Source organism: Thalassophryne amazonica, chromosome 19, assembly GCF_902500255.1.
Source record: "Thalassophryne amazonica chromosome 19, fThaAma1.1, whole genome shotgun sequence".
Taxonomy (NCBI): domain Eukaryota; kingdom Metazoa; phylum Chordata; class Actinopteri; order Batrachoidiformes; family Batrachoididae; genus Thalassophryne; species Thalassophryne amazonica.
The window spans coordinates 66746549-66761594 of record NC_047121.1 but is presented as its reverse complement, the minus strand read 5'-3'; the positions used below and the strand labels follow the sequence as shown (position 1 = coordinate 66761594).

At 40.9% G+C, this 15046-nt stretch overlaps 1 protein-coding gene across 1 annotated transcript in view; it reads left to right on the top strand.

Annotated features, from left to right (window-relative positions):
• LOC117531949 (protein unc-79 homolog) overlaps positions 1 to 12570 on the top strand; it is a 95826-nt gene extending 83256 nt beyond the window's left edge. Inside the window, exons 38-43 of the mRNA XM_034195137.1 lie at positions 1824 to 1909; positions 2215 to 2388; positions 2656 to 2724; positions 2811 to 2921; positions 8941 to 9045; positions 12565 to 12570. Coding sequence (XP_034051028.1) covers positions 1824 to 1909; positions 2215 to 2388; positions 2656 to 2724; positions 2811 to 2921; positions 8941 to 9045; positions 12565 to 12570 — 551 coding nt within the window. The remainder of the gene's footprint in view (positions 1 to 1823; positions 1910 to 2214; positions 2389 to 2655; positions 2725 to 2810; positions 2922 to 8940; positions 9046 to 12564) is intronic.
• The last annotated feature ends 2476 nt before the right edge of the window (positions 12571 to 15046 follow it).

Here is a 15046-nt window from a genome sequence, read left to right as displayed (position 1 = left end):
GATGTAATATGTTTTAGGTTTCTATCTAAAGTTCACCCTGCTAGCTAGGTTATGGATTGCTACTATAGGAAGACAAATTCCATACTCTACATGCTTTCTGATGGAAATGCCAAATTTAGATACTATCTATTGATATCTATTAACGAACCCTTTAAACTGAAGAACCATTAAAAATCTGCACCATGTAAAATAAAAGTGCAAATCTCAAAAGTAGGCTAACTATAGCCAGATGAGCTGCCGTTAATTTAGCCGTTAAGTAACCTAGCGTACCTTGTTAGCCAACAAAGCTAAACAAAGCCGGTAATTGGGGGTATAAATCACAATAGCGTCGTTTCTCTCTACAATAACAGTTGTAACAACAAATACATATAACAGAAAATGTAAACAAAAGTGTGTATTAATATTAGCTTCCCAAACAGAACCAACTATGTTGTTAACAGTGCTGCGGCTGGTTCAATAAGCTAACGTTAGCTGCTAGGTTTAGCTAATTGTACCCCACTCCTCCCTCAGGGAAGGGTTTGAATCGAGAAACCTAAAACATTGAAACCATTTGGCCACGACCCCACTACTAACAACAACTTTTTCACTTAACATGGGAAGAAAAACTTCATTCAATCATTGCATTTTACAGGCTAACCAGCCTATACACAGATACTATGAGTGGTGTGCAGAACGGAGGCAAAGACTGAGTTTTCCCATTAAATCTGGCATTCATCAGGGGTGTGTTCTGCCCCCTATGCACTTCAGTGCTTGCATGGAAAGGGTGTTGGGTAGGTTTGTGGAAACCAGCAAATTAGGTGCTTTTGTTGGCGAGGAAAGATTTATTACTTTGACATGACAGATGATCCAATGAGCTTTCAAAATTGCAGCATTGAGATGTTGAGTGTCTTGGTTTGCTGCTGTCTTGGATCAAGAAGACTAGGATTCAGGCTTTTAATGACTTCCTGGACTTGGCCATTAGAACTGGATCTGTATGCTGCAAAAGTGGTGAAATTGTAGACATTCACTTATCCCGGCAGTGACATTCATGTCTCTGGTTAGTTGGCCTTTGAGATTGAGAGATGCCTGGGAAGAGCTTAAAGAGTCATCAAGTCACTACAAAGAGGTGTCTGTTGATGTTGATGTCTTTGCAAGAGAACAAAGGTCCAGGTTTTTAGGATTCTGGTGTGATCTATCTTGCTGTATGGTTGTGAGATTTGGAAACTAACCAGTAAGCAATACCCAAGACCAGATGCACTAGGTCTTTTGAGAGGATCCTGGGAAACCACTGGAATGACTTTGTAACAATGAGCGATTACTTAGGTTGACTAAGACTCGTAGTATCACTTGCATTGTGATGGAGCGTCAACTTTTATTATGGCCATGTGTCGCATTTGTGCATGACCCAGCACATGGGTGCCTGAGTGTTGAGGATCACAGTGGCTGGAGAAACCCACAGGAATACCCACAATTCACCAGGCTGCAGCACATTGATGGCTACTATCGTTAGGTGGGGATGGAGCAGGTTGAGAGCCTGAGTGGTTGCCAGCCAAGAAGGTTCCAAGGGTGTTTTATATGCAGTGAAGCAGGCACATGGTTCCCAGACAGACTTGATTTTACTGGACAAATGCCTAGGCTTTTCCTAAGCCTAGGAATAAAGTAGAAACTATAGAATGATGGATCATGGAACTGTGATCCTTCTGGATGTTTTACAAAAACTCTGCACATTGATGTAAAAATTAGATTTAAGCATGTTTTGCATCATGTGACCCGTCACTCTTTTTTGCCACCTGTCACGTGTCATTTGATCTCTGTCTTTATTTATTTATTTTTTTAATTTGCAGATAGAAGTTTTCTGAGGACACTTGCTTCTTCGTTGGTTGACTTTAATGAACTGAGTTCAGTTGCCGCTCTCAACATGCTGCTCGAGGTAATTTTACTATAATGTCAGATCATTTACTTACCAGCAGGGGGAGCTGTTGTCAAAGCAGAAATAACTGTGGCTCCAGCTAAAACGTGTAAAATATAAAGCACACAGTTTATGAAACTTGCCTCACTTTGCATTGGTGTATCAGTGTATTTATGTGGTTAAGTAACATTTGTGATAAAGTAGTCATGATGCAGGAGCTTTTCCATGCAAACACCAGGAGCTTCAAGGTGACTATCACATAAATAGTGATAGCTTGAATTTTATTTCATAATTCTGTCATGATTTACCTTTTATATGCCCTCCAGGGATTAAATAACAAGAAGAATCTGCCAGCAGGAGGAACTATGCTGCACTGCCTTGACAACATTGCCACCTTCATGGAGGCTCTCCCCATGGACTCCCCCAGCAACCTATGGACAACCATCTGCAACCAGTTCCAGACTTTCCTCACCAAACTGCCCTCTGTGCTTCCTCTGAAGGTATTTTTTCCTTGGCGTCCCGTAAGTCGCGCTCTGATGCTGGTTTAATGTGATTACGGCTCAGCTGAAAAGCATCTACCAGAGTCCTTGTCACATTCAATAACATCGAGTCTTAAAATTCTAACTGATTTGATTCTGCTGCTTTTTGCCGCAGAGGACACGTTAATGTACCGTAATCTCTTTATCGCCGCAGATGAATTTTGACACAGCTTTTGCAGTTTAAAACGCAGAGGCGTCTTTCAACTTTGACAATCTGTGTCTCATTAGTGTCCCATGGACTCCAGTTTGAGGATCATAATTTGTCTTTTGAAAATCCCCACCACAAATGCAACGCGGGTAAGTTCAGAGCAGACTTCCTGAAAGTCTGATCTGAGACATTCTACACCTCTAACATCTAATGTTTATATTTTCTGTCCTTGCAGAGTCTGTTAGAGGCCTTCTCCAAGCTGCTGAGCTTTGTCATCCAGTACGGCATGTTCAGTCTCTCCTACCTTGTGGAACTATGTGGACTTTGTTATAAGGCCTTCAATAAGGTACTTTTTGAATTTTGTCTAACAATATGGCATATATGTATAGATATATAACGATAAAACATCCTACATTGTAGTAATCTTCAGCAACAAAAGGAGGGCAGAGGGTCAACCTTGTTGTGTAGCTGTATGGGATGTGTCCAGGATATCTTAAAAAGTAAAAGATGAATTTTGACAAATTTTTGTGGTGAGCTGATCCATGGACCATGGAAGAGTTGACTGAATTTTGAGGCAGATCTGCATTGCTGTGACACTTATTTTTGCATTTCTTTAATGTTGCAAGAGATTGCAAGGATGGGTACATCGTCAATCTTATGGGTGGTCAGTGGTTTAGTTACAATAAACTGATCTCAGATCTGTTCTACCACATTGCAGGTGCAGTGGAGTGATCTGGAATCATTTCTTCTACTTTCTACGTGATCTGCGAAGGGTTCTTACAAGTTTAGAGACAAATTGATCTTGGATGAGTTCTCAAAGGTTGTGGGTTTTGGTTTTTACAGTTTTTGGGGACAATAAGCTGATCTGGGATGAGTTCTCAAGTGTTACGCTACAGCAAACTGAAGTGGGATCAGTTCTTACGTGGTAAATACAAAAGTTGATCTGAGATCAGTTTTTACAGGTTTTAGGCACATTAAGCTGAACTTGGATCAGTTCTTCAGATGTTATGGGTACAGTGAAGTGAAATGGAATCTATTTTATTGGTTTAAGGTACAATAAATTGATCTGAGATCAGATCCTACAGGCAGCTATTTGGTTTGACAGTCTGATCTGGGATCAGTTCCTACAGGTATTATGGTTAATAGGCTGATCCGTTATACCAGATTTCTTTGTCTAAAATTTGTCAAAACTGATTTCAGATCAGCTTATTACACTTAAACCCATAAGAACGGACAATTACAGAGCAGGATGGGTCATTTTTGGACGTTTTGGTCAGTTTTGCGTGATGATATGAGCTTGTGGCAGTCCACCAACAAATGAAATTTCAAGCAGTCACATGTTGTTGCAGTGATATAAACATTTGCTCAGGGGTGATATTCACGAAGTCGCTGTTTTATTTGAAATATGGATCCAAACATGCAATAATCCAATTAATCCTAGTGCAGAATTCCATATTTGGGCAGCCTTGGCAGAGGTATCCACTCTCTGAGTGGCCTTGCAGTTTTTGTGCTGTGTTGAAAAAGTTAATCCTTTAAACAAATCCACAGCGTGAACAGTTTTGAGGTCCTGGTCATCACTCTTTCAGCGCTGTATCTATGTCCCCGGCTCCCCAGTCAGCCAGAAATGTGGCCAGGTGTCAAAGATGATTAAGTAGGCAATCAGCCAGTATTGATTGACATGATTAGTTGGCGTGCTCGAGCTGAGGACGTATGGTGCGTTTTGGGAGTGGCTGGCCTCAGACAGAGATGGAGCCAGTGCTGTCTGTACTGTGCAGCCAGATGGATCCTCAGTCCCCAACCTCTGTCAACGCTGCATGCTTTATTTCTCCTGCAGTATTGATTTTCTACACCGATCTTTAATTCCTCACCACGTAATGTCTGCTTTTCCAAACCTAGCGCCCCTCTGAACTATTACTTTGGGTGTCTGTGCTGTGCAGTTGTTTATTGTGAGGTGAGATTTCTGGGACGTGTGTTGCAGTTGTCTTTGGAGCAGTGGCGGTACAAGTTTTTTTTTCATGGATTGTAGGATGGGTGGGGGGTGTGTGCATTGGTTACTGAGTAGAACCCGACTGATATATTGGTTGGTTGATAATATCCAACAATGAACCTTCCAGGAACATTTCTGTATTTGCGTTATTTTGAAGATATGAAAATATTTACACTTTTTTGCGTGCCCCCGTCACAAAAATGGGGTGCTTTTCGTGACGCATTTTTTAAATTTTACTATTTATAATTCTCCTCCTTCTCCCAACTCTAACCATAACCATAACGTGTCTCCCTAACCCTAACCATAACCCCCCAGACCCCCCGTCACCTAGCATTTCATGCGCCATCACGAAATAAATTTATGCCCCATTACGAAAAGTGCCCCCATTGTCGCGACGATATCACCAAACCAATAGATACTTAACTTTTCGTAATTCCATCACAAACTGCCATGAGACTGGGTTGCTGCAGAAATACAATTACTCTGTTGGCAATTTCATCATTGCATAGTTTGGCCAGCAGAAGGTGCTATACTTGTATTGTTTACACGCTGTCAAACATGACTGGGACCCCCCCCATCATTCCTTGGTCACATTAGTTACAAGAGACAGAGTCAAAGCGATCAGCTGCCATTCATTTTCAAACAGAGTTGGAAGTTTTACAGTGAAAAGAAAGAAGCGGTTGATATGCCGCCAGCTAAGCAGAGCCAAAATAGATGAGACGTGTCTTTTATCCAAATGCAACGTGGTGACTGTCAATCCAAGGCTGCGTAACAGCAGTGTGATGAAAGTAGCTTGACTGTTTGTTATGTTTATAGATATTTACAATAAAGTTCATCTTTAAACGGCTGCACTTACACTTCCTTACCATAAATGTTTCATATATACTGACAGATATATTGGTATCGCAAATTTTTTGCTCTCCAATATTCTGGACTGTATTGCCCCCCCCCCAAAAAAATACATATCGGTCGGTCTCTATTCCTGCGTCTTGTGGTTCTTGTTGAATCTTTCTGAATGTTGGACTTTCACCCTCCCTTTTAAAAATTTTTTTTTGACAGTTTTTGAGTTGGTAGTACGGTGGCTTAGTGGTTAGCACTGCTGCCTCACAGCAAGAAGGTCATGGGATTGATTCCCACCTGTGCCTTTCTGTGTGGAGTTTGTGTGTTCTCCCTGTTTGTTTGGGTTCATTCCAGGTGCTCCGGCTTCCTCCCACATCCAAAGACATGCAGGTTAGGTGGACTGGAAACTTTAAATTGTCTGTACGTGTGCGTTCCGGTTTGAATGTGTTTGTTTGTCTATACGTGGACCTGCGGCAGACTTGCGTCCTGTCCAGGGTGAACCACACCTCACGCCCTGTGACTGCTAGGATAGGCTCCAGCGCCCCCATGACCCTTAATTAGAGTAAACGGTTGAAGATGAGTGAGTGAGTGAGTGAGGTTTTGGGTTCTGATTTGACCAAGAAAAGAGGGATCTCAATAACACTGGGGATGATTCCCGGCCGCTGAACACTAAATGGCTGTATTCTCAAGGAACAGGCGATAATGAATGTGAAAAATAATATTCTGGCTATCTTTTACTAATACATTTCACAAATTAATGATAGAGAGAAATCATTCAAATTTTAGGACTGCTGCTATTCTACAGATATGTTTGCTTCTCATAAAAAAACAAAAAAAAAACAATGTGGCTGCTGGTGAGACGTCTACAACCCCTGGCATAATTATGGAATCACTGGCCTCGGAGGATGTTCATTCAGTTGTTTAATTTTGTAGAAAAAAGCAGATCACAGACATGACACAAAACTAAAGTCATTTCAAATGGCAACTTCTGGCTTTAAGAAACACTATAAGAAATCAGGAAAAATAATTGTGGCAGTCAGTAATGGTTACTTTTTTAGACCAAGCAGAGGGAAAAAAATATGGACTCACTCAATTCCGAGGAATAAATTATGGAATCACCCTGTAAATTTTCATCCCCAAAACTAACACTTGCATCAAATCAGATCTGCTTGTTAGTCTGCATCTAAAAAGGAGTGATCACACCTTGGAGAGCTGTTGCACCAAGTGGACTGACATGAATCATGGCTCCAACACGAGAGATGTCAATGGAAACAAAGGACGAGGATTATCAACTCTTAAAGAGGGTAAATCATCACGCAATGTTGCAAAAGATGTTGGTTGTTCACAGTCAGCTGTGTCTAAACTCTGGACCAAATACAAACAACATGGGAAGGCTGTTAAAGGCAAACATACTGGTAGACCAAGGAAGACATCAAAACATCAAGACAGAAAACTTAAAGCAATATGTCTCAAAAACGAAAATGCACAACAAAACAAATGAGGAACGAATGTGAGGAAACTGGAGTCAACGTCTGACCGTACTGTAAGAAACCGCCTAAAAAGTAAATGGGATTTACATACAGAAAAGCAAAACCAAAGCCATCATTAACACCTAAACAGAAAAAAACAAGGTTACAATGGGCTAAGGAAAAGCAATCGTGGACTGTGGATGACTGGATGAAAGTCATATTCAGTGATGAATCTCGAATCTGCATTGGGCAAGGTGAAGATGCTGGAACTTTTGTTTGGTGCCGTTCCAGTGAGATTTATAAAGATGACTGCCTGAAGAGAACATGTAAATTTCCACAGTCATTGATGATATGGGGCTGCATGTCAGGTAAAGGCACTGGGGAGATGGCTGTCATTACATCATCAATAAATGCACAAGTTTATGTTGATATTTTGGACACTTTTTTTTATCTCATCAATTGAAAGGATGTTTGGGGATGATGAAATCATTTTTCAAGATGATAATGCATCTTGCCATAGAGCAAAAACTGTGAAAACATTCCTTGCAAAAAGACACATAGGGTCAATGTCATGGCCTGCAAATAGTCCGGATCTTAATCCAATTGAAAATCTTTGGTGGCTCCAACCTGCACAGCTGATCTGGCAACAGCAATCAGAGAAAGTTGGAGCCAGATTGATGAAGAGTACTGTTGTTACTCATTAAGTCCATGCCTCAGAGACTGCAAGCTGTTATAAAAGCCATAGGTGGTGCAACAAATACTAGTGATGTGTTGGAGTGTTCTTTTGTTTTTCATGATTCCATAATTTTTATCCTCAGAATGAGTGATTCCTATTTTTTTTCCCTCTGCTTGGTCTAAAAAGTAACCGTTACTGACTGCCACAATTTTGTTCCTGATTTTTATAGTGTTTCTTACAGCCAGAAAGTTGCCATTTGAAATGACTTTAGTTTTGTGTCATGTCTGTGATCTGCTTTTTTTCTACAAAATTAAACAACTGAATGAACATCCTCCGAGGCCGGTGATTCCATAATTTTTGCCAGGGGTTGTATTATCGCCAGCAGTTGAGCTACCAGATGTTAAATGGCAATTTAAAGGAATAAAAAATTATTGTGCCTGTATTTCAATTTATTTCACCAGTGAATGGTGCAGATGGAAAATGCATGAATGTGTGATGTGTTTTGGAATTCTGATTATTTACTTTTTCAATTATTTCCTCCCTTATTTGTGTAACTAAAAGCATTAGTCACGGCATTTGTGAAATACTGCTGCATCACACAGCTGTGCGTAGTGTCAGCTTACAAGGGGGGCTATTGCATCTCTCCATCGGGGGGCTACAGCCCCGTCGGTTTTCACCCTAGAGCCTCCTGAGCATTAGATGGTGGCATAAAATCAGTCTTGCCACCTGCTGACGTTTGTGCACCATGCACCATTTGTCCCATCTGTGCTGAACTGCACAGAACGGGGAGGGCCGAGCTTTAGGGTGGCCTTTAATTTGCTATTTACCAAAAGGGAGATGTGCGCCATTAACTTTTAATTATCGAAGCGGCTGCTTGCAGGTGGGGGCGCATTTGCAAGACCTGCAGTGAGAAATGTTGGAGGCAGGTCTGCATTCTGCAGGTGCAGAGGAGCGTGCGCCCAAACCCAAGTGCACGCAGAAAGGAAGAGGCGAAGTGGAAGCCAGAAGATGACAGTGTGGTTTGTAAACAGGCAGCTGGGCTTCGTGTGGAAGGGATGAACAAAGAGAGCAGCCTGTCCTCAGGGAGAGGGAAGGCAGCTGACAGCCCATCCGAGCTGCCTGGGACTCTGGGACGAGAGATCTGGACTGGCCTAAATCTACTCCTCAGCTTCACTATTCTGTCCCTTCTTTGTCTCCCTCCCTCCCTCCCTCCCGCTGCCTGTCCATCCCCTGTTTTCAGGCTACACAGTATCGTAAATTGCTCTGCTCACTGCATGAGTAAGGCAGAATGATAATAGAAAAAGGCAGTGTTGCTGCATCAGTACATTTACTCCCCCCCTTCTCTCTCTCTCTCTCTCTCTCTCTCTCTCTCGCTCTGTTTCTTTGCATTCAGGAGAGAGATAAGTTCTACATGTCCCGCATTGTGGTGTTAGAGCTTCTACAGGCTCTCAAGTTCAAGTCTTGTCTGCCAGATACAAACTTGTTACTGCTCATCCAGGTAATAAATAAAAACACAAAAAACAACACAAAAAACATATTTTCTTTTATTTTGCACTTCATTCTACATTGCAAAGAAAAAGGAAAAAAATGACCAAGTATGTTTCTCAAATTCCTTGTCCAAATGACTAATCAATACTTAATATAAGACACAATTGCTTAACAACTAAAATATCAGTAAGCTATAAGGACTTGTTTATAGGCCACAGTGCACCAGGGGGTCGAAAATGTACTGCAGATTAAATTACCTAAAAAAATTGATTATATATATATATATATATATATATAATATATATATATATATATATATATATACAGTTTTTTTTAACCAGTTTTCAAGAACAGTAGTAAAACCAGAACACCGGAAATAACAAAAATGAAAGGAAAAACAAACTGTGGGAGAGTTTCACAGACAAATTCTCTAAGTCCATTATGGCTGGAATTTAATCTTGAATCCAGTCCATTTCTGCCATTTCTTTTTTGAAATCCTCTTCTCTCATTCTCAAGCGAAAGGTTAATCTTTCCATAATATATTTTCCTCAACAATATCCAGCCATGATTATATATTTTTAAATGATATCAGAAGTAATAAAACAAAGACATGAGATTGAAATTATGTGTTATCCTAGTTCTATTTTCTTTAGACTATATTTCTCAATGGAGTATTAAACACATCTGCCCAAAACATAAAAACATATGTAAGTTGTATCAGGTTATAATTTGCTTTTATTTTTGAAACATGGTGATAGTACTTTGTGCAACAAGAAGAAAACTTCATTTAATCAATTTTAAGTTACAGAAGACTTGTTATCAAAGTAAATGGTTGCAGGTTATACTCGCTTGTGTTCTCTGTATTTAAAAGTTTTTGTTTTTTTTTAATGGGACTGCTTGTTGTTGAAGTAATGCAGATGTTTTTTGCATTTTGACTTGTTGTGGGCCCTGTCAGCAACTGTATATCTGAGATTAAACATTTTTTAAAAGATTTTTAAGCTGCTGTCTATGAGGCTGGTTGGTCAGGAACGGATGGACACAAATGCAAGGCTCGAACAAACAACTCTGGTTTTTAAAAGGATTTACTGAGGTGGATACCAGAGGTCGGTACACAAGTAGGCAGTTCAAAAATCAGAATCAGAATCAGAAGACGTTTTTGCCATTGCCAGTGAACAGGATTCACAGACTAGGAATTTGCTTGGGTACAATGGTGCAACATTAAGAAGAGATAAAATGCTAGGATAAAATAACATATGTGTCAAAATAAGAAATATAAGATAAAAAAAAGAAAGATGAAAGGCTGTGGGCAACAGAAAAACAGAGAAACCGAAAAAACAGTGCAGTGGGAGGAGTGCAATTAAAAACCAAAGTACGTTGTCTAAAGTGACCCGTGATAAAATGATAAAGTGACAGAGTTAAGCTTAAGGTGACTGAGTTATGAGGTGTTCATGAGTCTAACGGCAGTTGGGAAGAAACTGTTCTTATGGCGGGAGGTTCTGGTCCGGATGGACCGTAGCCTCCTGCCCGAGGGGAGTGGTTTGAATAGACTGTGTGCAGGGTGAGAAGGGCCAGCTTGATCCGACCTGCTCGGCCCAGAGTCCTGGAGACGTGCAGGTCGTGGAGAGTGGAATGCTACAGCCGATCACCTACTCAGCGAGGCCACAATGCGCTGCAGTCTGTGTCTGTCCCTGACTGTGGCCCCCTGATTTGCCGATAGCCGATAAATCAGCCGATATTATTATAATTTTTTTAAATGAATAAAATGTTCTTTTTTGGACCCTTAACAAAAAAGGTATGAGCTAAAAGCTGAAGCTTTGTCCTCATATTGATTAACTTTATAACAGAGAAGAATTTTCAAGTTCAAAAAATGCAATCAAGAATTAAACCTTTGTGAAATTAGCAAATACATATCCTTAAAAAGAGTTGTGAAATACATCTGATCTTGTACCTCTTGTTGTTGCAACTTAGATATAGGTTCAGGATAAGGATATAGATCCACTTGTATGCTTTTGTCAGCCGATCAGTGCAGTGTGACAGCGAACTACGGGGGCCGGTAATGAACACAGTTAAGCAGCTCTCTGTTGAATGGAGTCAGAGCTCCATCTACTGGACAAACGGTGCAGGGACATTTTACATTGCAGACACAAACATTATTAACTGTTCTGTTTATGAGAAATTATCGGCGTTACATCTGCAAAATTTGGCTGATAGTGAGTACTTTGAAAAGGGCTTATATCGGCCGATAATATCGGCCAGCCGATATATCGGTCGGGCTCTAATGATATTAATTATTATGATGATTATTTATATAGGACTTTACCAGGAACAAAACACTAAACAAATAATAAAAGAATAAATGCTAATATTAAAAGGTGCAACAATGCACAAAAATCCCAAATTAAAGAGATGATAATACAGAAATAAATGTGCAATTTATAATCCAGTGAGACTTATGTACGGTTTTTCTTCTTCAGGAAGCATTTTTTTTTTTTTTAACAGTTGTGACTTATACTCTGGAAAATACAGCACACAGTTTTAAAGGTTTAATCAAGCACTGCATATGTGCACAAATGTACATGTTCCCAACCACTGTGCATGTTTGTGTTCCCACACAGAAAAATCTTTTCCATCTTTCCACTTGCCTGTCTTCCCTGAACATCATTGCGTCCATATTTCTTCCTGATTTATGGTCCTGACAGCAGGATCAGTTTCATTTGAAAATCCACAAATCACATCGCAAAGCCCTGCTACATGATTGTGTATTCAGTGTACAGGACAGTTCGGCCTTGACAAAGGCAGTGATTGGTTGGAGTTTTGTGCCAATCACATTCAAGTCTAGAACTTTTATAGTTTTACCACCAATGTATTGTCATTAGATTAGATTACATTAGATAGAACTTTATTGATCCTTTGGGAAGACTCCCTCAGGGAAATTGAGGTCCCAGCAACATTGTATAGCAGCACACAGGGTAAGCAGCACACAGAGTATCAAAAGTAGAAAAAAACAAAAACAGTTTGCAAATATAAATATAAATACAAATACACAATATAAATACCAGACATACTTGTTTATTGGCTACTACTGTTCCTCTCATTCTCATTCCCATCATACAAAAAGTTAAGCATGGTATTTTGTGCATATTCCTACGACTTACCACGCAGATGTACAACACACATTCCGCATTTAGCGTTCACAAACACGTTAGGATTAATAATGTAGGAAGAATATCTGCCATTTTTCAGTCACATGATCACAATGTCCTGGGTGATGAATATGTGGGCTAATAAAATTTTTGTGTGTGACTTTTGGACATTTTACTACAAGGTTTTCTTCAGGATAACCTGAGTTTTATACAGGGGTGGGACTTACTGCTAGAAGACTCCACTGATCAGCACAAAGGAGACTGACTGAGGGTGGATGAGCTACAATTACACTGAAATGAATGGAACCAAACAAACAAATGAAAAATCAGTGGTACACTGACAAGTCTTGTCGAAAGGTCTTTTTGGTCTTTTTTGGTCTTCACAGTGGTGAGCGGCTCATCATATTATTGGATAAAAATCTAGATTTCATGTCATAATGTAGGAGCATACATGCCTCTGAGACAGCAAAGATCTTGAAGCGTCTTGAAGCAAAGATCCCAATAATAGGAAGGTGTAATTCTGGTTTTTGCCACCAGGTGGCCTTTCATTTATTTTTACCAAAATTTGTGAAGTTTGACCCAATTATCAATGGTAAATATCACTGAAGTATTTCTGTGAAGGCTCTCAGGTGTCCAGGTGGTTTCCATAGTAGAGAAGCTTGAATCTTCGACTGGACTGGGTTGCTTGAGGGGTCTGGTTAGGTTTAAAACTCTAGCTTTGCTGGCTTCTGTTATTCTTCTCTACAAGAGTCAAGACAGAAGTCGGACTGCCAGAGCAAGAAATTTAGCTGAGGAAGCTTCTGCAATTAGAAGCTAAACGTCCTTGCGTCAAGCAACCCAGCCAAGATTCAAGCTTCTCTACTATCACTGGAAGTAGTTAAAAAAACCAAAACCAAACATAGGCTTATAGACACAGACACTCTGCATGCTTTCTCCAAATTTAAAGTCAATCAAATGGTAAATACTTCAAATTTAAAGTGAACAAACTAACAGACAAACAAACAAACAAATCAAGGAGCCAGAGCAACAGAGTATTTTCGAATAACTTCAATAAGAACAAACAGAACCAGTGATGCAGTGTAGTACCGCTGCCTCACCTGGGCTATGGTGACGCTGTTTCACACATAGACATGGTGCCAGCTGCACCATATCTACACTTTTTATCTGCTTATTATATACTCAACAAAATATAAACGCAACACTTTTGGTTTTGCTCCCATTTTGTATGAGATGAACTCAAAGATCTAAAACTTTTTCCACATACACAATATCACCATTTCCCTCAAATATTGTTCACAAACCAGTCTAAATCTGTGATAGTGAGCACTTCTCCTTTGCTGAGATAATCCATCCCACCTCACAGGTGTGCCATATCAAGATGCTGATTAGACACCATGATTAGTGCACAGGTGTGCTTTAGACTGCCCACAATAAAAGGCCACTCTGAAAGGTGCAGTTTTGTTTTATTGGGGGGGGGGGATACCAGTCAGTATCTGGTGTGACCACCATTTGTCTCATGCAGTGCAACACATCTCCTTCGCATAGAGTTGATCAGGTTGTCAATTGTGGCCTGTGGAATGTTGGTCCACTCCTCTTCAATGGCTGTGCGAAGTTGCTGGATATTGGCAGGAACTGGTACACGCTGTCGTATACGCCGGTCCAGAACATCCCAAACATGCTCAATGGGTGACATGTCCGGTGAGTATGCCGGCCATGCAAGAACTGGGACATTTTCAGCTTCCAAGAATTGTGTACAGATCCTTGCAACATGGGGCCGTGCATTATCCTGCTGCAACATGAGGTGATGTTCTTGGATGTATGGCACAACAATGGGCCTCAGGATCTCGTCACGGTATCTCTGTGCATTCAAAATGCCATCAATAAAATGCACCTGTGTTCTTCGTCCATAACAGACGCCTGCCCATACCATAACCCCACGCCACCATGGGCCACTCGATCCACAACATTAACATCAGAAAACCGCTCACCCACGATGCCACACACGCTGTCTGCCATCTGCCCTGGACAGTGTGAACCGGCATCCGTGAAGAGAACACCTCTCCAACGTGCCAAACGCCAGCGAATGTGAGCATTTGCCCACTCAAGTCGGTTACGGCGACGAACTGGAGTCAGGTCGAGACCCCGATGAGGACGACGAGCATGCAGATGAGCGATGGTTTCTGACAGTTTGTGCAGAAATTCTTTGCTTATGCAAACCGATTGTTTCAGCAGCTGTCCGAGTGGCTGGTCTCAGACGATCTTGGAGGTGAACATGCTGGATGTGGAGGTCCTGGGCTGGTGTGGTTACACGTGGTCTGCGGTTGTGAGGCTGGTTGGATGTACTGTCAAATTCTCTGAAACGCCTTTGGAGACGGCTTATGGTAGAGAAATGAACATTCAGTACACGAGCAACAGCTCTGGTTGACATTCCTGCTGTCAGCATGCCAATTGCACGCTCCCTCAAATCTTGCGACATCTGTGGCATTGTGCTGTGTGATAAAACTGCACCTTTCAGAGTGGCCTTTATTGTGGGCAGTCTAAGGCACACCTGTGCACTAATCATGGTGTCTAATCAGCATCTTGGTATGGCACACCTGTGAGGTGGGATGGATTATCTCAGCAAAGGAGAAGTGCTCACTATCACAGATTTAGACTGGTTTGTGAACAATATTTGAGGGAAATGGTGATATTGTGTATGTGGAAAAAGTTTTAGATCTTTGAGTTCATCTCATACAAAATGGGAGCAAAACCAAAAGTGTTGCATTTATATTTTGTTGAGTGTATGTTTCAGGAAAGGAACCAAGTGATTGTTGTGAGGGGGATTTTTTTTTTGGGTGGTGGGAAGGTGAAGTTTGAGAGAACTCTCTT